We start from the raw sequence: 21,579 nt of genomic DNA on the forward strand, positions 1-21,579 counted from the left end.
GAATTTGTGCTCTAAATCCCTTAGAGCTTTTGAAAATCTTCCCCTGTAATTCATGGTAATAGGGCTTGATGACACAAAAATGGAGCATGTGATTTAAAAACCAGGAGCATTTTTATTACATGGTGACTTCTCTGCCATAGATGTTCTAATCAATGTAACGTTGCCACCTATCTGGGATCCTGTGTACTTTTATAGGGATAGTCTCTGAAAAACAAGACTAACTAACAAGGCCAGAAAGCATCAAAAACGTTTGTCTAAGTGCATCCGGGGGCGGGGAAATATTGATAGGACTTTACAAGGCACTGCCCCCTTCAAAATGTAATAGTTAATCGCACCTTGCTGTTTCAAAAAAGGTGTCTGACTTCCTGGTGCCCACCGGGCCTGGAACAAGATCCGCTCCTTTCCGTTACTGAGCCTGCAGTGTTCAAGCCTGATGAACTCTTGGGGTGTGGAGCTTCTCTGATCAGCCTGTTATTGTGTGCAGCCTCATTATTTAAGCCAGATACATTACAAAGCCGTACCTGTTTAAATACTTGGTGGTAGGCATGTTAAACTTCCTAGTGCCAAAATCATACTTTGTCAGAATGAGTTTTTACTGTGTATTCAGACAGCACCTAATGGAACCCAAACCACTGTGTGAACCTTGAAACAATCTTACAATCCTAAATGTTATTGAAAGATAGCATCTGATCATATAAATGTAGGGCTGGAAGGGACTTGGGAGTCAAATTCAGCCCCCTGTCTTGTGCCAAGAGTATGAAACAGTTTGCATTGAAATCCTGGTCAAAATTTGCAGAGATCCTATGGGGGGCTGGCTAATATGCTAGTCAACAAGTACAAGATACAACAGGCATGCAAGTGTATGACCTCTGAGACCTGATACCTTATCAACTACTGAAGCTAGGAAAATACTGCTGTGAATTTCTTGGAAAGCTGGTATTGCCGGACTTCAGTGATGATCCTGGTGGTCCAAAAGACGTTGAAATGGTCACTGGTTCCTCACACTAGATAAAATTGGAGGCTTTTGAGAACAGGTTGGAGAAGGGATGATCTAGATCTACTTAATCCTGCCTCAGCACAAGGGCACGGACTAAATGGCCTCTTGAGGTCTCTTCCACCCCTACACTTCTATGATTCATGAAAATATAAGCCATCATAGTTCACACACTAGACAGAAGTCTGTGCAAGTATGCATGAGGAAATCTGCCCAGAGCATCAGGTCACAGATATTAGATTTTCTGGATATTCCTTGATTCCCTGCTCAAATCTCAGGTTTCATGTTGTGTCCACCTGAATCCAGTTAATTCCAAAGCACCTCTGAGCACTTGTCGTCTAGATATGGCTGCTGTAAAGTATCATAATGTTTCTCCAAGATGGAGACAAGTCATCGGCTTTTGTCTTGTCCTGATAGCTTCTGTCCTGGGACATTTCCTCGCAAGAGCACACTGTTTAGTGGAAGTTGGAGGAATTCAAAATCTCTTCCATGTTTGTAGAATCTGTGAAACATTCAAGGTGGTTAAAGTTTGCCTCATCAGAGTACAAACAAACAGTCTGTGGAGCCTGAAAATGTCTCTTGACTAACAGCAGCAGAGCCATGTGGGAACACCGCTTAGCAGTGTGCCAAGCTGGGTGGTTGCCCTTTTCTGTTTAGGGGTTGTAATTCTTTAATATTACTCTTTGTTGCAGGGTAATAGAGAAGAAGCCGATAACCCGAACACTGGAATTGGTGCTTTCCGTTTCATGCTGGAATCCAACAAGGGAAAATCAATGTTAGAGTTTCAGGTACTATCCATAACTTGATTCCCCACTCCAGTCTTGATTAAAGTGGGTTTTTAAAAAAAATCTTCTAGTTACATCATTCAGTGCTACAGAATGTACTAGGTCTGTGCATTCAGAAGGCACGTGCTGCTATGTTTTTTGTGTTGCTATCCGCTTACTGCTAGATAGGAGCTCCAGCCACAGAATCCAGACCAGGATTTTTCCAGCCTTCGAAAGTTCAAGGATATTTGGATTATGCAGGGTTCCGTTTTGGGCTCCCCTCTGATTAAAACATCTCTTGAGACGCTCGCATAGACGAGTATTATGGAAGGGGTTGTGCATGCATCATGTGATCTGGTGCCTTCAGTACTGGAATATATGGGTAATGCAAGAAGTAACATGGTCTGGTGGTTCGAGGACTAGGAGTTCTGGGTTCTATTCCCAGCTCTTCCACTGATTTGCTGTGTGACCTTGGGCAAGTCATTTCACCTGTTGTCATTTTCCCCTCTCTGTGAAAGTAAGTGGGCTAGCTATTCCCATTTTAAAGCATCTGAAGGTATTTGGATGACAGGCACTATGTAAGTGTATAGAACTAGGCATTCTGAAGTCTTGAAATCATTGAGATCATCTTAGTTGGTTACCTTAGGTACATCTGCACTGGCAGGTGGAATCTCCAGCTCCGGTAGATGTGTGTGCAGGCTAGCTGCGATTGACTCAACATGCTAAGAATAGCTGTGTAGCCACAGTGGCACTGGCTGGTCAGGCTAGCTGCCCGAGTACATTCCTAGGGTCTCTGTCGGGACTGTAGCTTGTCCCACTGTCGTGGCTACACTGCTATGTGCTAGCTCAATCAGAGCTCGTATAACGTACATCGCCTGAGCTGGGAATTACATCTCCAGCTCCAGTGTAGACATCCCCTCACCTCATAGTTAGACCTTTACGCTGCAGTTCGGAGTGACAACTGATTAGACAGTGCTTTGGGAGCCAGGGTTTTATTCCCTGCCATTGGGAGGGAGGCTTGTCTAATGGCTAGAGCATCGGGCACACAGAATTCAGGCTCTGTTCCCAATTCCGCATCTGACTTGCTTCCACATCATTCCACATGTACCCTTCTCTGTTTGATGGGGGCATCTGCCTCTCGGGCATTCTGAGGTTTCATTGTTTTTCAAGTGCTTTGAGATCCTTGGGGGGGAAGGCCCTTTATGGAAGTACAGATATAACTGTCACCGGAAACTTGAAACAGGGACTTTGCACACTCCCCACTAGTAGCTGATTTGTCCAGATTCAGGAATTTGATTCTCAGAAGGGGAGAAATAGACCCTACTTTCAGTTGCCAGATGCTCAGAGGAGCTTGGCAGCTTCATGCATGTAGGCAGGCGCCTTAAGCTCGTAACTTAGTTTTTTATTTGGAACTCTCTGCTGTAGGCAAACTTTCTTGACACTGACTTTTTGCCCTGCTGCTCTCCCTTGAATGGTAACATTCCGTAGGCGGAGGTTAGAAGTGTTTATATTAATAGCCCTGTTTACAGAAACTGACGCCACATCCTGTATATTCCTCTGGTTGCATTGTCTGTGGGAAGTCTGGTTTTTTGTGGGAGTTTATGGAATGAGGTTTGTGTGGCCATCAGAGAAACGTTTGCCCGGTTTCCATTACAACCGAGATCTGCCCTATCACCAACCAGCGTCTGGTGCAATAGCTCCGGGGATGAAAACGGCATAGAGAAGCACAAACAACGGATGTTACGGCACAAGAGGTATCCCAAAGGATCAGCAGTCTGAAGGATCTTTCCCATCCCATCATTGGGAGTGGTCTTCTGTCTAGCTATGCAAGGCATGGGCATTGCCCTTGGCTGATAGATCAGCCCGTACAATAACATATGTCCTTTTTAAATAGTTGTTCTATGAATGGCCCTTTTCATCTCTCTGCACTGTAGGACTTTATCAGCATGACCTCAACTTTAAGTAAGCCAGCTGTGATCACTAATTTATTTATATTGCCGTAGTGCTGAAGGGTCCTGTCAGAGTCTAGAGTCCACGTGGTAGGTGCTCTACAAACCCATAACACAGTCCCTGCCCTGTGAAGCTTATAATCTAAGTAACAGTAATGGCTTCTAGCCTGTTTCGCTCAAGGAGCTCAAAGCACTTCACAAACTTTTCCTGAAGCTTCAGTTCCCTGTGAGGTGATTAACTTATGGATGAGGGAAAAGATCTAGAAAAATGAAACCACTTGCCCAAGGTTGCAGATAAGAGAATAGAACCAGTCTGTAAATACCACATGGTGATCTGGAAATATAACCCTGGAATCCTGACTCCCAGTCCTCTGCTCTAACCACTAAGCCCTCCCTGCTGTGGGCTTAGTAACTAGATGAGCAAAAATGTAAGTGGAAGGAAGGACTAATTCACTCCTGTGTATCTTCCCCACCTTGGTCTGTCTTTTAATAATAGTCCGTACCTCTTACCAGCTGTAGCCCTAGCACGTCTTAGCTGCTGATCTCTAAGCACTTTACAGAGGAGGTCAGTATCATTATCCTTATTTTACAGAGGGGGAAACTGAGGCACCAGGAGGTGAAATGACTTGCCCAGGGTTTCAGTAGATCTCCTGTGTCCCAGTCCAGTGCCCTCCCCACTAGGGAACACTGGCTCCTGAGGGCTCTATGGTACAGAAAGCTGGCTTTCAGCTGTATGCTAGAGAAGCCTTTTGCCTGTGTACATTCATTGCCATCCTTCTGTTGACACTCTTGCCCTTCGAAGCTGACTGCCATTTCCCCTTGCAGGAGCTGATGACCGTCTTCCAGCTGTTGCATTGGAATGGCAGCCTCAAAGCCATGCGAGAGAGGCAATGCTCACGACAGGTAAGGCCGGCCTCGGCAGTGGTTGAGTGCTGCTTTGGCAACAGCACCGGAGGTGCCTAAGGGATTCTTGGACCTTTTGCTTCGGTGCTCATCCAGACCCGTCATTCATTTCCCATCATGCTGTTGTGTGCAGCTGAGCCAGATGCTACTAACCAATGCGCGTGTTCTTAGTGACTCGCCATTCATAAGCTCCCGTCATATTTCTTCCCACTAGGAGGTGCTGGCTCACTATTCGCACCGTGCTCTGGATGACGACATAAGGAACCAGATGGCCATGGACTGGGTGAACAGGGAGCAGAACACCCCAGGAGCCCTTTCCAGAGAGCTGTCCTCGACAGAGAGGGAGCTGGATGAAGCCCGACTGGCTGGGAAAGAGCTGCGTTTCCACAAGGAGAAGAAAGACATCCTGATGCTGGCAGCTGGCCAGCTGGGGAGCATGCACTCCTCCAACTGCTAGACTCTGCACGCAAACTGTCCAGCTTCCCCATGCGTACTAACAATTCCACATTGAAGGGATCTGTACCGTATCACTTAGGGCATATAGCTGCCTCTTTTTCCAGAGTCGTGGCCCATTTGCACATTTTTTTAAGAAGATGTTTTTAAAATTTCTGTACAAATTTTTACACTTAGTACTAGCCTTTAGATTACTTTTCAGCTTTCTATCTGCTAAAGAATTCCTTCTCTTTAAAAGTGCATTTAAAAAAAAACAAACGCAGCCTTTCAGTGTTAAGCCCTCTGTCCGACCCAGGTACCGTACAGATGACCGTATTCAATGGAAATGTAGCAATTCCCCAGGGAGATCTGGATTTGAAGAGATCCAGAAGGCATGTTACGCAGAACTGCCGTTCCTCCTGCTTCTGGTCAAACCCCTCTGCCTTTTGAAAAGCACAGCATCTAGCAATATGTTCTGCTCTTTGTGCTAGAATTCATGCTCCAGTGGAGAACACCTCAAAGCACATGCATGGAGTTTCGGATCTGGGATTTTGATTTGCGCCATTATAGAAATATGGGGTCATCTACAAGAGTGCCATCTGCATCTGAGATCAGATTTAAAACTCCACAAATGTTACGGGCTGGGGTGTTTGTATCCGTTTTTTGCTTCGGTCTTTTTTCTCTTGTACAGAAAGAGTTAGCTGGTGACGTACGTTCAAACTGCTTCCTTAATACCAAATTAGAAGCCGCTGGTGGTGGTTAAGGGATTGGCTTTGGTATTAAGGAATTGGGCTCAGCTTTTTAATTAAATCTGTACTAGAGAGAGCTCCGAGCCGTAAGAGCTCTGTAGTCCCCCTCTTGAATCCCCTTTGAACTTTTATGGGACGTGACCCTAGCCTGCGCGGATGGATAAGCTTGGAATGCCGTTCCATGAGCTGACTAGGAGGTGGTGCTATGAAGTGGACAGTACGCTTTCCTAGAAGTCAAGCATCTTCATAAGTTAGTCTCATCTCGGTTGGCTGGGGACGCCAGAGTTCTGAGGCTATCCTACCGCTGTCTGGTGTCATGCTGTTTGTCTCCATGCTAGCAACCTGGCTCTGGGTTGCTTTTGAACAGGATGTTGAACTAAACCTTTTTCAGGAAGACCTAGATAAACACTTGCCAGATATTTAGAACTGGCTAACAGAAACACTGGGGGAACTGTTCCAGGCATATCACCAAAGGCCCTGTGTTTACTACCTTGTTAACCAGAACTGTATTAACCTCTTGAAGCAGAACCTGGATCCAGCTGGTCCCCAGCAGTGGAAGGTCAGATCTGGATCCAAACCCTATGGTTCAGTCTCAACTACACTGTGTTTCTTTTGGCCAGCGTAGAGAGATCTGAACCAAATTATAAACAGGGCTGCACCTAGTCTATAGCACACTAACTAGTTTATAATATAGGTCAGATCCGTCTTCAGGTTGCTAAGAACAGTCTCCCTACATGGTTTTACTCCCTAAAATGTTTAGATTACCCATGCAAAATAGATAACAGTAGGCTGCAAAGGGCTGCATTTAATCTCCACTTTGGAACTGCTCTTTTTGTTATAATGTTTCTTGAACAAAAGATTCCTGAAATGTAAATCTATATATGCACTATTTTTTTAAACTGATAGAGCCCTGCACTTAGTATAAATATTAGCCCTGTAGTGCAAGTAGCTTAAAATCATCCTTTCAAATACCCAGATGTTTATATCGTTCAGATTTATGGCGGGGGGTGGGGGAATTGCTGGCTTCAGAACAGCAGCACAAAAGGGAAACCCAATCAAGAGACAAAAACTGCATTCCCAACTCCTCTCTAGGGTCTGCTTGCGCCAGGGATTGACATTGAGTTTTCCTAACAGGTTAGGCACTCAGTTATGAACTGTTTCTTAGTTACCTAATTGCCCTAAGAGGGTTGAAAGAAATCTATGGGGGTTTATCCAATCTGCCCAAGTAGAAACCTCATGTTCAGAAATAGTTTGTGTATGTCTGTGTCATGGACAGAAAAACTGCAGCTTTGTGGAGATGGGGCAGCTGCAAGCACTGTTTTTATCAGGCCATATTTACCGAAGATGTAATCAAAGCACAACCATAGAACTATCTGATCGTTGGCTTCTGCATAGTTGTTGGAGGGGACAGGGGGAAGGAAGGGGTTGTTAACACTTTGGGCACCCCTTCTTATCGGCCCTCAAATGATTCCAGTCTGATAAATTCTCCTGTGCACATAAATGCCACTGCAATGCAAGCCAGGGATTAATTGCTCTGGTCACAAACTGAAAACATTTCACTGCTTGCACCAGGGAAAAATGGAAAGTCATTCCAGCCCAGACCATCCAAGTCCCTGGATTTCTGATCTTTGTGCATCTCTGTGACAAATCTAATGGGCATTAGGGAGCCCATGTTTCATATTTTGCTGTGGGGCCTTAGCCCAAACTTGCACTTTGATCAAAGATCCAGATCCATTTGGTTCTGCTGAGTTAAAACTGAATATTAATGCACAAAAACAAAATCGTAGTTTGTAATATTCCCAATAGGAAGTCCTACTCTGTAGTGTTTCCTGTTCATGGCAATAACTCTTTGGTCTGATCTCTCAGATCATAACTACCAAACCTTTTTACCTTTTATCTAGTGACTTGTAGATTTTGTAAGCCTGCTGTGCAAGGCATTTATTTGAAAGGATGTGGAACTCTTTAATCTCGCATCCTGCTTTGTGGGGGCTTGCTAGTGTCTGATTAGTTTTGTAAAGGAAAAGTTACAGTATTGGGCCATTACTAGCAAAGTCTGAATCTATTTTTGTGGTGACATAAATGACACAGGGATTAATGGAGCTGGAAGCCATGGTACAGAAAGTATCTGTTAGCTACGCCCACACTGTAATGGTACCAGTTTTAAGCTTGATCGTAGGCCAGTCATCCAAGGCCTTTGTCATTTTAGAGTCTTCCTTTACAAAGTAGGATGTTTTTTAAAACATCCACGTGGTACATTTTCTATACTATTTGATTTGCAGCATGTAGTGTGCAATGCAATAGATTTGCTTGTAATTCACACAAAATGTCAATCACTATCTCTTGGCTTATGAGCCTTTTCCTCTAGTCAGCATTGAAGAGGCAGGAGGCCTCAGGTGGTGGGGAGGGAAGGGGGGTAACAGTTGAGCACTTTGTACAGTATTTCATATTCTCGAATCACTAGTGTAGTTCAGGTTAAACAGCCAGCTAGAGCACAAGTCTCCTAGCCAATGCAGTCTAACAAAGCAATGATTTGCTGGTGCACAAAATAATCTTCCTCATAACCCGTGAAAGCCTTTTCAGTGTATAATCCAGAAGAGCTGATGGGATCTCTTGTGGGATCTTCAGTCGAAGGCTGTCTTTTAAAAAAAATGTATTCTGCCGCTTTGGGATCTTTGTGGATCTCTTCTCATGTTGGCTCTTGGTGTCTCACTAACTGAGACTGGTCTCTGAGGTCCCACTCCGAGAGCAGGAGTCTGCCACCTCTCAACCCCTCTCCATCTTTCAAAAGAAGCCTCTTGCAGAGGATGTTTCAACTAGTAGAATGTGGATATTGAAGCAATGTTATCACAAGAGGGAGCTCAAGAAGAAACTGCATTATTCTTAGGCCTTCTAGTGCTGTAGTCCAGTCCTAACAAGCCTATGTCTGATGGTTTTATATGTGTATATATATTTTTATATGCAGCCTTTTTACCTGATAGTATTAATGTTTAATGCATTTATAAACTTGATTTGTAAATGGTATTTTTAGTTCTTGAGGTGGTTTTTTTTGCAGGTTGGTTTCTTGGTTTCTGGACCGTTACTGAGACACTTCATGCTGTTTCTAGAGAAAGGAGATGATTGAGTCTTAACTTTCTTCTAACATTTCCACTTGTGTGTAGAGTTAAAAATAAATAATGTGACACTGACTTGACTAAGGACCTAATCCTGCAAATGCTTAAGGCCTCGAGAGAGGTGGTGTTCACAGCATTGGAACCCGAAGTGTGTATCTCCAGAAATGTTACTTCCAGGGATGCTCCCTGAGTTGGACACCTTCCTCCCGCATTGCTTGGTGCAGGGCAGAATCTGGACCTAGACTTCAGTTCATCTGTTTTGGATTTATTTTTTTTAAACGGCTTACCTGAATTAGTGTTAACCTTACTGTCTGACACAGGGTGGTGCTGCAGAAGTCAAATCGCATTAGAAATTTCCTCACTTATCCAGACATAGGCTGTGTTCCCTTTGACAGCTGAATAATCACTCTTCCCCTTCTGAAGTCTGGTACTTCAGCTCCCAGCAAGCACAGGAAGCTTCTTAGGGTCTGTCTGCTCCCCATTTCAGTGCTAATTTTGGACCTTTTCAAGATGTATTTATTTGCTTATGTGAGACCTTAATGGTTCTCCACTAAAACCAGAAACCCTTACTCTACTCAAATCATCAGCACAGTGTTATACTCTGAATAATAAGGGATACGTTTCAGATGCTTTTTGGTGCCATTAAAAAATTGCAAGCAACCCTTTGAAACAAACATAAGGATTACGTGGTTTCTGTGCTCAAAGGCTAATTCTCTTTAATGGGATTTCTTTGCAGTAGGAGAGGCATATAAAGACTTCATACATAGTAGTTTGTTTAAAGGATGATATGTTTGCGTATATCAGCCTTGTCAAATTCTACTCATCCATTCACCTGGTGAATCTTCTTCCAGGCGAGTTAAACATCCCTAGTTTAACGAAGGTAAGGAAAGTTTGGGAAGGTCTGGGCAGGCTCTCACTTTCATGACCGTTGTGGAGGTGGTTTTTTATATTTATATAATAAAATCTGTCTTTATAAGTAGAGCCACACCAGAGGATTTACCAGTTTCTGCTAAGCTAGCAGTCTGTCTAATACTGTGACCTCGCTAGAGCTCTGGCATCTCATTTGCAGACACTCCAAGAACTGATGCAGAGCTATGGGATGTTGCCTCATGCCTTTTTCTACTGGGGTTGGAGAAGAGGGTTTCCTGGGCAGGACCCAGTATAGCTTTATTATAAATAGCAACAAGTGTCTGTGAGTGTCTTTCCTGTGTCCCTACTCCCGCTCCCCGCCTTCTAATCACAAGTTGTCTTGAAATCTCTATCCCCCATGAGCTTCAAGGGGGAATTTGGCTTTTGATCTGATCCATAGTACCAGCATTAATATCCTGGCTTCCTAAGCATCCAGTGTCTCTTCTTTCCTGTCTTCATGCTGTATATTCCAAATCAAACACTACAGTAAGATAAATCACCTTTCACGTGTTGTCTCTGCCTTTGTTCCATTGTATCATATAATGTTCAGTACTTCACATGTTTTGTATGTATAATTTTATACAATAAAATTGATTTTTTTGAGGAGCTGGTTTCTCTCTTTCCTAGGGAGGGATGGTGGATTGACATTCTCTTCAGTGAGAATTTGGTCTAGATTTCCTTCCCCCCCCAGACCCCCGCATCAGATGCACCATTTGCAGCAGCCGTGCATGCATATGAAAGATAGCTTGAGTGTCTGCCATTTCCACCCCAAAGTGTACAAAGATCTGCGGACTGCTGGCTTCTTAACCGGCATTTCCCCTGCTTCACTTTAGTAACCAACTGAAGACAGACTAGCCATGGGGGTAGGAAAGACTAAATATTCCAGTCTTCCTTCTGCCTGGTTTACGGGCTGTTACTCTGGGGTCTAAGCCAGGCTGGCTTGAGCTGGAACCATTGTCAGCAGAAGCACCTGAACTGCTGGGCTTTCGTTTAAAACACTAAGTGTTGCAGAAGGAATGGCTATCCTGCAGCCAAAGGGGGACAGTGATGGAGAGAACACCTGTCAGCCCTGTGCTACCTCCGGCCGCCCTGAGCGCCTTTCCTGCTGCTGTTTATGCTCCCTGCTGGGTGCTCAGGGCATCTGAAGCCTCTTGGAATAACTCCCTTATCCCCCTTGGCTGCTTGCTAATGAGCCCCTGCTGGCTGGAGTATCTGCAGAGTGTCTGATTGTATCAATTCAAACAGCATTTCTTCTGACCCATCTTTCCTGGCGCAGAGCCTCTGAGCCCTGTTAATGTCACACAGACTCTGCCTTGCCATTACATTGCTAGCTGGCAGGCGCAGGCCAGATCCCGCAGCTGCCATGTCGCACCTTCTTTACAGAAGGGCCTTTCCACAATGGGGAGTCGGATGGCTGCAGTTCCCCAAAGGCAATACTGCCGTCTAACACTAGCTGTTATGAAAATTGGAGCTTGTGGCTCTGCAGTGTGGCAGGCCATTGCTCCTCTGGCCTGGAGCATCTCTGCTGAAGGCACTGTCAGGGTAGGTCTACGCTGCAAATGCTAGAGCAGCACACCTGCTGCGTAGCGTAGACCCCTATTACAGTGACAGAAGGGTGTTGTTTTTTTTCCAATCGCTGTAGTAAATCCACCCCCTCAAGGCACTCACTGTAGGTAGGCTGCCAGAAGAATTCTGCTGTCACCCTATCTTGTCTACACCAGGGTTTAGGATGGCTTAACTATGCTTAAGCCCCTAAGCAATGTACACCTATGCTTTCAGATGTAGACCAGACCTAAGTCTTACTACCTCATATCCCAGTCACTTGTAAATCAAAAGCAGCTGCCTTCTGGTTCTAGCACCCAGCTTGGACACAGTCAGTAGGGCTTGCGTTGGAGGATGAAGGCCTGCTCTTGGTGTTGGTAAACCAGCCTTGGTGTAAATGTTTCTGAAAAGAGAATGTTTGCTTTGCATTGCCCTCCCTGGCATTGTTCAGTTAGAATTGGGGAGTGGCGAGTTAGCTAGCTATCTCCAGACCACTTCCTCTCTTCTTTCCCCTCACCCTGCTTCACAAGGACTTTCTGCACAGTACTGTATTCTGTTTAAATGGACCAGAACAGGATCAGCTACCCTAATCAGTGGGTACATAAAACCAAATTTTGCAAAGAGTAACTTAACTTTTGTATTTCTATTGCTCTGACCATTCTCCATGAATTAGAAAAAATTCTTGGTAAGGGCTGTCATGCTTGTTCCTACTCTGAGTATCTTCCAAGTGCTTTAAAAACACTAACCACCTGCATTGTGGGCTAGGTAGGTATTAGCCCAAGCTTTACAGATGGGGAAACTGAGGCATGGAGGCGTTAAGGGATGGATCTAAGAGAATTCAGATCTCCTAACTGCTCATGCAATGCCCTGTCTCCTGCCACATGCAGTGTAAAGGGAGAGCAGGCGAGAAGCTTTGGCTGAGGGAGGAAGCTTAAAAGAAAGCAACTCCTCGGCCAAAACTGAATAAGGAGAAACGGGTTTCTTCTTTATCTGTGACTGCATATGGGGGTAGCATATTCCATTCATGAGGGGAGCTGCAGGGCCTAGCCTTCAGAGGAGCTTCATAGACAATTAGTGACTATAGCGTGGGCTGGGAGTATCTATAGCAGACGCTGGAAACATTACCTTGGTTTAGTTTCCAAGTATGCGTTCTCTCTCCCAGTCTCATCGGCTGTTACTTTCTGCCTGTTGCTTCGTGCTGTGGCTGCATCATTTCAACTCCACGGCCTTTGGGGATAACTTATTTAGAAAAACTTGAACAAAGCAGTTTTATGCTGCACTTTCTTGGGGGTGGGAAGGAGGTAAAGTACCTTATTCCCTGATAACCAGAAACTTCTATGCCTAAACTCTGTACCATTTTCTTTTCACTTCAACATTATCTTAATAAAATTATTAAATCTGTCACAACGTGCCTGCCTGCTGAAAAGGCAGGTGACAAGCCGCTCCAAGTGGGACATATGGTAAACCTCCACTCTTTAAAATAGGTGAAGTGGCAGCGTTTGATTCCCTAATGAGGCTTTGTTTTTAATCTGGAAAAAGGGGACAAGGCTCATCCCACTGGTAGACACAGCATCTGCTGCATGTCGAGCAGAAGCTGTCCAAAACCACTTGGCCTTTGTGAGCTGTTTGAGAAACGATTGCAACTTGGCAGTCCCCTGTGTTAGGGATCAGATGAGATCTCCATACGTGGCCGTTTCAGACAAGAGTTGAGACATGAAACTGGGCTAATGTACAATAGTGGGTGAAGTTTGCTTCACCTGTAAATGGCTGGTTTGAATTTAGTGAATGGCAGTAGTGATGTCATTGGGTGGCTGTTTGCTGGCTTCTGTAGAATCAGTTGGGGGGGGTCTCATCCTAGTTTCCCCCGAAACTGGTGTCCCTATCAGCAAAACTCTACTGCAATTAGCACTTAGTTGTTACCTCTGCCCATGCAGTGAATGATCCTCCAGGCCAGTGGTTCTCAGCCAGGGGTACGTAGAGGTCTTGTAGGGCATACATCAACTCATCTACATAAAAAACACCGGCAAAGTCAGTACAAACTAAAATTTCATGCAGACGATGACTTGTTTATACAGCTGTATATACTACACACTGAAATGTAAGTACAATACACCGCACCCTCGCTAGAACACGTGTCTATATAGCACAAATTTGCATATAACGTGGTCGCAGCCATGGATCCCAAATTTAATTAATGGCAATTCATTTTAACACGGTACCGTGCATGGATCCCAAATCCCGCATTCTAGCGAGGGTCTGGTATTTGTATTCCGATTGATTTATTTTATAATTACGTGGTAAAAAAATGAGGAAGTTGACAATTTTTCAGTACTAGTGAGCTGTGACACTTTTGTGTTTTTGTGTCTGATTTTGTAAGCAAGTCAGTTTTAAGTAAGGTGAAACTTGGGAGTGTGCAAGACAAATCAGACTCCTGAAAGGGGTACGTTCGTCTGGAAAGACGGAGAGTCACTGCTCCAGGGAACGGGGGATGCAATGTTATGGTGAAGTAGTGCATTGGGGAAGCTTGTCCTGATGTTGCCTTGACTGTCCTTGATCTGTGGATGGTGGGGAGACGTCCGTATCTGAGCTGCTATTTTAGGGATTCTCCCTCTGTTTGTATTTATTTGGTGGAGGGAGGGGATGTGAATTTAGTGTTGGGTGCCCCTTGCCCCACCAATGATTTTATTGCAATTTTTGTTTTAAGTTGATGCTTTTTCTCAAAGCCCCACCTCCTGGAGTCATGTGATCAGAGGACAATCTCCGCTTTCATTTAAAATCAAACAAACAAAAAAATCATACTCTAAAAAGTAAGTTTCTAGCACACATTGCTACAGAAGGAAACTTGAAAATGTGACCTCCCCTCCTCCCCCCGACTCAAAAAGGCAAATAAAAAGAATGCCCACATTTATAATTTTAAATTATACTACAGTACTCCTGATGTGTAAGGCAGATTGAATTAGTGCAGCATCTTAGCAATTAGTTTTTAAGGCAATTTCATGATTTGTTGGGGGCCTAGCTCCTGCTTTGTAATCAGGTGTGGATGGCAACACTGGAAAAGTGCCTGGAGATCCGCCAAGCAGGCTGGAGCTATGTGCTTTATGTGATGCAGATGGTTGGGGAATATAAATAAGGTGGGCATAGGAAGTTAGTGTCTCCCACCACTATCCACCCCAGACCCCACCCCATAGAGCCCCAGGTGCTACCCCACTGGGGAGGGAGTATCAATTTCAAGCCAGGAGGGTGGGAAGAGTGACCCAAGTCTCAGGGCCAGAAGTGTGTGTGGAAACCTAGGGCCCAGCCTCAGGAGTGAGGGGGGGATCCCGAGTCCCTGAAGGGGGGATGGGGTGCAGGACGCAACACGGGGGGTAGGGTTACCACCTGGCTGGTATTTGACCAGCCTGACTGGTGGTTTTTATGGAGTTGTCAGTTGCCAGAAAAATAATTTAATCTGTCCGTTTCTTTGTTTTAAGTACGTCTAAAGATCTGCATTATCACAATACAGTGGGATAATTATCCACTGTTAAAAGGTGGGGTGTCCAGCTAAAGACACTGCCCTTTTCCCACTTCCCCAGTTAAGCAACAGCCGATCACAACTGGTGAAAATACAGCAGCTGTCTGCCCGTCCCCGCACACACGTGTGAGAGAGTCATGCGTGCGTGAGGAGAGGGGGATGCTATCAATCTTAGCAAAATGTGTTATCTTGCTAGCTACTATAAGTGATGTTGGGGGGCGGGTGCGAGGGGGTGTGGCAGGCTTGGCGAGGCAGTTAACATTTCAAAGGTGGTAACCCCAGTGGGGGTCGGTGGGAGGAGTGGAGTGGGGGAGAAGGAAGGACATAGTCTCATGGGGCAGTGAGGAGAATCCCAAGGCCCAGCTGAGGAGGAGGGAGTTGGCTGGTTGCTCTGAGAAAGCAGCTGGCTGCAACTGGAGATGGGGGAAACCTGCAGCCTGCCCTCCTCAAGAGGGCGACCACAGAGAGACTAGGCAGTATTGACCTTCTCAAGATGGCGGCTATCAGCACACTGGGGCGAGGGCACGTGACTCTATCAAGATGGTGGCCGCCAGCAGAGGAAAAAACGCTTGCCCTTCCCAAGATGGCAGCGCCCGCGCGATTCACCGAGGATTGGAGAGGCACTTCCGACCCGCTTCCCGGCGTGCAGCGCGGTCCCGGCCCGGCCGCCTTCCCGTCCCCTCCTCAGCAGCAGCCGCGGCGCAGCGGGGGCAAGATGGCGGACGTGCTGGATCTTCACGAGGCGGGGGGCGAGGACTTCGCCATGGACGAGGATGGGGACGGTAAGGGGGGCCCGGGCCGAGCCCCGCCCCGCGGCCCCCTCCCCGCTGGGCCTTGTCCGGTTCCGGAGCCCTGGACCGGGCTGGTTCTGGCCCGGCCTCCCCGCAGCCAGATGGGTCGGAGCCCAGAATTGCTGCCCCCCCCCCCCCGCTCTGACCCCCCCCGACCCGGGCTTAGTGCGGTTCTGACCCGGCCTCCCCCTGCGCCCGGCTCGCCCGGTCCCGCCCCCCCGAGTCCAGTCCCCGCCCCCGCCAGGTTCTGACCCGGCCTCCCCCTGCGTGCGGCTCGCCCGGTCCCGCCTCCCGAGTCCGGTCCCCGCCCCCGACAGGTTCTGACCCGGCCTCCCCCTGCGTGCGGCTCGCCCGGTCCCGCCTCCCGAGTCCGGTCCCCGCCCCCGACAGGTTCTGACCCGGCCTCCCCCTGCGCCCGGCTCGCCCGGTCCCGCCCCCCCGAGTCCGGTCCCCGCCCCCGACAGGTTCTGACCCGGCCTCCCCCTGCGTGCGGCTCGCCCGGTCCCGCCCCCGAGTCCGGTCCCCGGCCTCCCCCTGCGCCCGGCTCGCCCGGTCCCGCCTCCCGAGTCCGGTCCCCGCCCCCGCCAGGTTCTGACCCGGCCTCCCCCTGCGCCCGGCTCGCCCGGTCCCGCCTCCCGAGTCCGGTCCCCGCCCCCGACAGGTTCTGACCCGGCCTCCCCCTGCGCCCGGCTCGCCCGGTCCCGCCTCCCGAGTCCGGTCCCCGCCCCCGACAGGTTCTGACCTGGCCTCCCCCTGTGCCCGGCTCGCCCGGTCCCGCCCCCGAGTCCGGTCCCCGCCCCCGACGGGTTCTGACCCGGCCTCCCGCTGCGCCCGGCTCGCCCGGTCCCGCCTCCCGAGTCCGGTCCCCGCCCCCGACAGGTTCTGACCCGGCTCCCGCTGTGCCCGGCTCGCCCGGTCCCGCCCCCTGAGTCCGGTCCCCGCCCCCGACAGGTTCTGACCCGGCCTCCCCCTGCGCCTGGCTCGCCCGGTCCCGCCCCCCGAGTCCGGTCCCCGCCCCCGACAGGTTCTGACCCGGCCTCCCCCTGTGCCCGGCTCGCCCGGTCCCGCCTCCCGAGTCCGGTCCCCGCCCCCGACAGGTTCTGACCCGGCCTCCCCCTGCGCCCGGCTCGCCCGGTCCCGCCCCCGAGTCCGGTCCCCGCCCCCGACGGGTTCTGACCCGGCCTCCCGCTGCGCCCGGCTCGCCCGGTCCCGCCTCCCGAGTCCGGTCCCCGCCCCCGACAGGTTCTGACCCGGCTCCCGCTGTGCCCGGCTCGCCCGGTCCCGCCCCCTGAGTCCGGTCCCCGCCCCCGACAGGTTCTGACCCGGCCTCCCCCTGCGCCCGGCTCGCCCGGTCCCGCCTCCCGAGTCCGGTCCCCGCCCCCGACAGGTTCTGACTCGGCCTCCCCCTGTGCCCGGCTCACCCGGTCCCCGCCCCCGAGTCCGGTCCCCGCCCCCGACAGGTTCTGACCCGGCCTCCCCCTGTGCCCGGCTCGCCCGGTCCCGCCCCCCGAGTCCAGTCCCCGCCCCCAACAGGTTCTGACCCGGCCTCCCCCTGCGCCCGGCTCGCCCGGTCCCGCCCCCCCGAGTCCAGTCCCCGCCCCCGACAGGTTCTGACCCGGCCTCCCCCTGTGCCCGGCTCGCCCGGTTCTGACCCTGAGTTCCTCCCTGCCCTGGGGTTGTTCTGAGGCCTGCACCATCTAGGTCGAGCCTTGTTCTGATCCGATAACGTTCCCCCCCCTCCCTTCTACCCCAAATGGCCTGCTTCAGACTTCCTTCCAGTTGAAATTAACACGTTGAATTTCTCTGCAGAAAGCATCCACAAACTGAAGGAGAAAGCAAAGAAGAGGAAAGGCCGAGGATTTGGTTCAGGTGATAATCTTGTTGTGAATGATGGAGTTACCCTGTGTGTGAATCACGAGGGATCTCCTGTGCCATGTAGCTAACTGGAATGGTCTGGCTACTTACTGCAGTCATCTCCAGTCAGTCATCTGGCTGCTTCTAAACAGAAACTGTCCAATGGCTTACGCCGCAGGAGTGTGTTTTAGGATGGGAATCGGGACTCCGGGGTTCCATCCGGGATTCTGTCACTGACTTGCTCTGTCCTTTGGCAAGTCACTTCACCTCCCTTTGCCTCAGTTTCCCCAGTCTGTAAAATAGACCCCTCCAGCTTATATACATGGGTGACACAACTTGACCAAGGTCACCAGGAGTCTGATGCTTATCACTGTTTTAACTACTAGGCTTGTGTCACTACAGTATTTTATGTGCTGTAAAGCTTAAGTGCAGGGACATATGTGTGTGCCCAGGAGTGCTTAGAACAGCTAGAATACATGTTTAAGAGTATTTAGACCGGAAACCCTTCAGGACAGGAATTGTCTGCCACTGTATGTACAGTGCTTAGCACAATGGGGCTGCATTCTTGGCTGGTCGCTAAGCACTAGCATAATGTTTCGAGTCATCTCAAACAATTTTTGTCTCCCCCCATCGTGTGCCCAGAGGAAGGTTCGAGGGCCAGAGTACGTGAGGACTATGACAGCGTGGAACAAGATGGGGATGAACCTGGGCCTCAGAGATGTGAGTATCTGCTAGAGATGTTTGGTTTAGCATGTGTGGACACCCAGCCTTGGCTGCGTGGGGTTGCTTTAAAGATGGGGGGAAACCAATTCTATTCTGAGAGATCATGAGGTGTAGTGGATAGAGCACTGGACTGGGATTCAGGAGCCCTAGGTTCTATTTCCCAGTTCTGCCACTGGTCTGTGAGATGACCTTGGGCAAGTCACTTCAACTCTTTGCATTTCAGTTTCCTCATCCGTAAAAATTTTTTGAGATCGACCGATGAAAAGCAACATATACGAACTAGGGATTATCATTATAATGACATTTACACTGTGCCCAGACCATCCGCACTGTGTGGATAACAGAACGACTGCCTCCAGGGCTGTCAAGCTGCCTTTTTACCAGTGCTAGATTCAGTCCTCCATCCATTCCGCAGCCATTTTCACTTAGCCCCCTGTTGCCAATGGGTTCCAAGCTAAGCAGTGGGAGGATCCCTTTCCATCCTGCATGTGTAGATGCAGGCGCTGTGTGTGGGCAGTGGGGTTTGCGTACCAAGCAGAGGAGCGCGTCCTGCCTTCTGTGTAACGAGCATTGTTTTTCCTTGCATGCCGTGGCTACAGCGGTGGAGGGCTGGATTCTCTTTGTCACCGGAGTTCATGAGGAGGCCACTGAAGAGGATATTCATGACAAGTTTGCAGAGTATGGCGAGATAAAGAACATCCACTTGAATCTAGACAGACGAACGGGCTACCTGAAGGTAGGACGGGGTGGATGGTCTAGTGGTTAGGGCATTCCCCTTTGGCTCAATTTCCTGCTCTGCTGCAGACTTGGTATGTGACCTTGGACAGGTCACTTAGGCTCAGATCCACAGAAGTATGTAGGCTCTTAACTCCCATTGGTTTCAATAGGCGCAAGGCACCAGAACACCTTTGAGGATGTGAGCCTTAGTGTCTTTGTGCTTCATCTGCATAATGGGGATAGCAACACTGCCCTTCCTCGGGGTCGGGGAAGGGAAGTGTGAGGATAAATACCTTACAGATTGCATGGTGCTCAGATACTGTGGTAATTGGGACCAGGTAAGCTAGGGAGCTATGCCGATGAAATTGCCCCCATGCAATTAGGAGAGGAAAAGAAACTGAGCACAGGGCTGGGAGCCAGGAGCTCTGGGGTTGTGTTCCCAGCTTTGACGGGGGCAGTGTAATCTATTGATTAGAGCAGGAAGGGACTGGAGATGGGATTCTTGAATCCAGCCTGGACACTGAATTGCTGTGTGATCTGGGGTAGGTCACTTCAGCTCTCTGGGCCTCTGTCTCTAAATTGAGGAGAATACTGCTAACATAGACCAGTGAGGCTTTAATGAATCTGCTTAGTCTTAACTAATGTGCTTTGAGCTCGCCGGGGAGGCAAAGGGGCAGGGAACATATCAGTGTAATAGTTAATGCCCCCTTCTCTATTAAATCCTGTTAAAACTAACAGTTCAAGGCACGAGTTCAGGCAGCTTGTGTGTGTGTGTGTGTGTGTTTAATTGAAAATCTCTATTTATGGTAGGGCGCACTTTATTTACTCCACTTACTGCCAAGTCAGTATTTCTCCTGCCATTGTTGACAGCATTCTTGATGCCAACAGTGGAGCCGAGTGTACTGGCGGCTCTCGATGGTTTCTGTGATCTGCTCTCAAGGCTGGCCCAGCCTCTCGCATGTTCGCTAAGCCCCCCACTGGGCCACTCGCTGGCTGAGGATTGTCTCCTTGCACCCCACAGGGATACACTCTAGTAGAATACGAAACGTACAAAGAAGCCCAGGCAGCGATGGAAGGTCTTAACGGACAGGATCTGATGGGGCAGCCAATCAGCGTGGACTGGTGCTTTGTCAGGGGGCCTCCAAAAGGAAAGAGAAGGTAAGATGCTGCCAGGGTTGAGGGCTGCATCCCAGGTGACACCAGGTTGGTCCTCAGCTTGGCGTCTCATCAGAGATATTGAGGATTGAGTGAGTCATGGAGTCTGAGCTAGCCTCATGCTCTCTCACAAAGGGAGACCCTCCACAGCAGTGTGGAGAACACTTGCTTTCTAATGCTGGTGGAACGTGATGGATTGAGAGCCCTGAAGCCACTGAATAGTGAACAGGATTTTAAGTTAGACCAACTGGAAATTCTTTCCCATGGAGTGACTCTCTCCCTCTTTTACCTGGAGCTGCTGCGTAAAACTCTTGAATTCCCGCATTCAGTCCAAGTGCATGTTCTAGGGGCTTTCACCTTAGCCTCTGTGCTTTTCATCCAGCGATGTTGGGAACTCCCGGAGGAAAATGGTCTTTGTCCTACAGACAAAGGAACTGCCTGAAGCAGGGCAGGAAATGTCACCGAGTCTGTGCCGCCTGCTTCCAGGAACAGCTCTCTGGAAAACACCCTGTAGTAAAACGCCGCTTCAGAGCTCTTTTGTGGTTTAGGATCCTGATGTTTCTGCCGCGGGGGTGAAACCGAAGGCCTGACCTCTTGAGATCATGAGAAGTTCAAGACCAGGAATGTTAACCCTGGGCTAAATTTCTAGTGGATCATGAATAATTCTCGCCCGTTGGGAATGCTGTTGGATTGTGTTCTTCAGTTATTTAATGGTCTGAGCAGGAGGTTAGCAGTCAAGAGATCTTACTGGTCGGGACCCAGCCATTGACGCATGTAACTTTGGGCAAGTCATTTAAGGGCTCTGTGCCTCAGATTCTGTAAAACAGGGACCCGACGTACCTAGCGTTAGTGAAGCGCACTGAGATCTGTGCGTGAGCTTTAAGAGAATATTTTCCTGTTGCGCTGCATTTCTTTGGCAAGGAACGTGGTCCTTGTGCATAGAAGTCGTTGATAGCTTTCAAATCTTTCGAGATGTTAGCTCAGGCTAGCATATATATAATTCTGTCCCTGTCTGTCTTCCAGGGGCGGGCGTAGGCGGAGCAGGAGTCCGGACAGGAGACGACGCTGATCTCACATTTCTCCATTTCCTTTTGATGGTTCCTAGGTGTAAATTCTCCCTGCACAGCTCTGGAAGCAGGAAGTCTCTCGTAAGCTGGATGTGCAGACTCCTGCCTCAATCTCTTTCTGGGTTTTTAATTGTGCGGCATTTTTACCTATGAGTTTTTGGTCATATTTTTAACAGTATCTGTAAAGTTCTTGATTTGTGTTTAAGCTAGCATAAGACTCTGAATCTTCTTTTGACCTCCGACACCTCAAATGAGAGAACTCATCCAGTGGTGCTGTAGGGGACTCTCATTTTGAAGGAGAAATGTTGCCCATAAATACTGAATAAAAGTCTGCTTTTTTTTTTTTTTTTTTTTTAAAGTCCTCTTCTGTTGACGTCTGCCTGTATCTGTAAGGGAGACTGTGTGTTCC

The 21,579-nt window shown here is 48.7% G+C and overlaps 2 protein-coding genes across 2 annotated transcripts in view; both read left to right on the top strand.

The window, feature by feature from the left end:
• The window catches only part of LIX1L (limb and CNS expressed 1 like), a 19,250-nt gene extending 8,834 nt beyond the window's left edge, over positions 1-10,416 (top strand). Inside the window, exons 4-6 of the mRNA XM_037882658.2 lie at positions 1,687-1,782; positions 4,533-4,610; positions 4,825-10,416. Coding sequence (XP_037738586.1) covers positions 1,687-1,782; positions 4,533-4,610; positions 4,825-5,067 — 417 coding nt within the window. The 3' untranslated portion in view covers positions 5,068-10,416. The remainder of the gene's footprint in view (positions 1-1,686; positions 1,783-4,532; positions 4,611-4,824) is intronic.
• Positions 10,417-15,485: 5,069 nt separating this feature from the next.
• RBM8A (RNA binding motif protein 8A) lies at positions 15,486-21,514 on the top strand. The gene is made up of 6 exons (XM_037882659.2): positions 15,486-15,645; positions 17,464-17,523; positions 18,151-18,228; positions 18,831-18,967; positions 19,970-20,106; positions 21,127-21,514. Exons 1-6 carry the CDS (start codon positions 15,579-15,581, stop codon positions 21,170-21,172), a joined length of 525 nt encoding a protein of 174 aa, XP_037738587.1. The 5' UTR covers positions 15,486-15,578; the 3' UTR covers positions 21,173-21,514.
• The last annotated feature ends 65 nt before the right edge of the window (positions 21,515-21,579 follow it).

This window comes from Chelonia mydas, chromosome 24, assembly GCF_015237465.2.
Source record: "Chelonia mydas isolate rCheMyd1 chromosome 24, rCheMyd1.pri.v2, whole genome shotgun sequence".
NCBI classification, from domain to species: Eukaryota; Metazoa; Chordata; order Testudines; family Cheloniidae; genus Chelonia; species Chelonia mydas.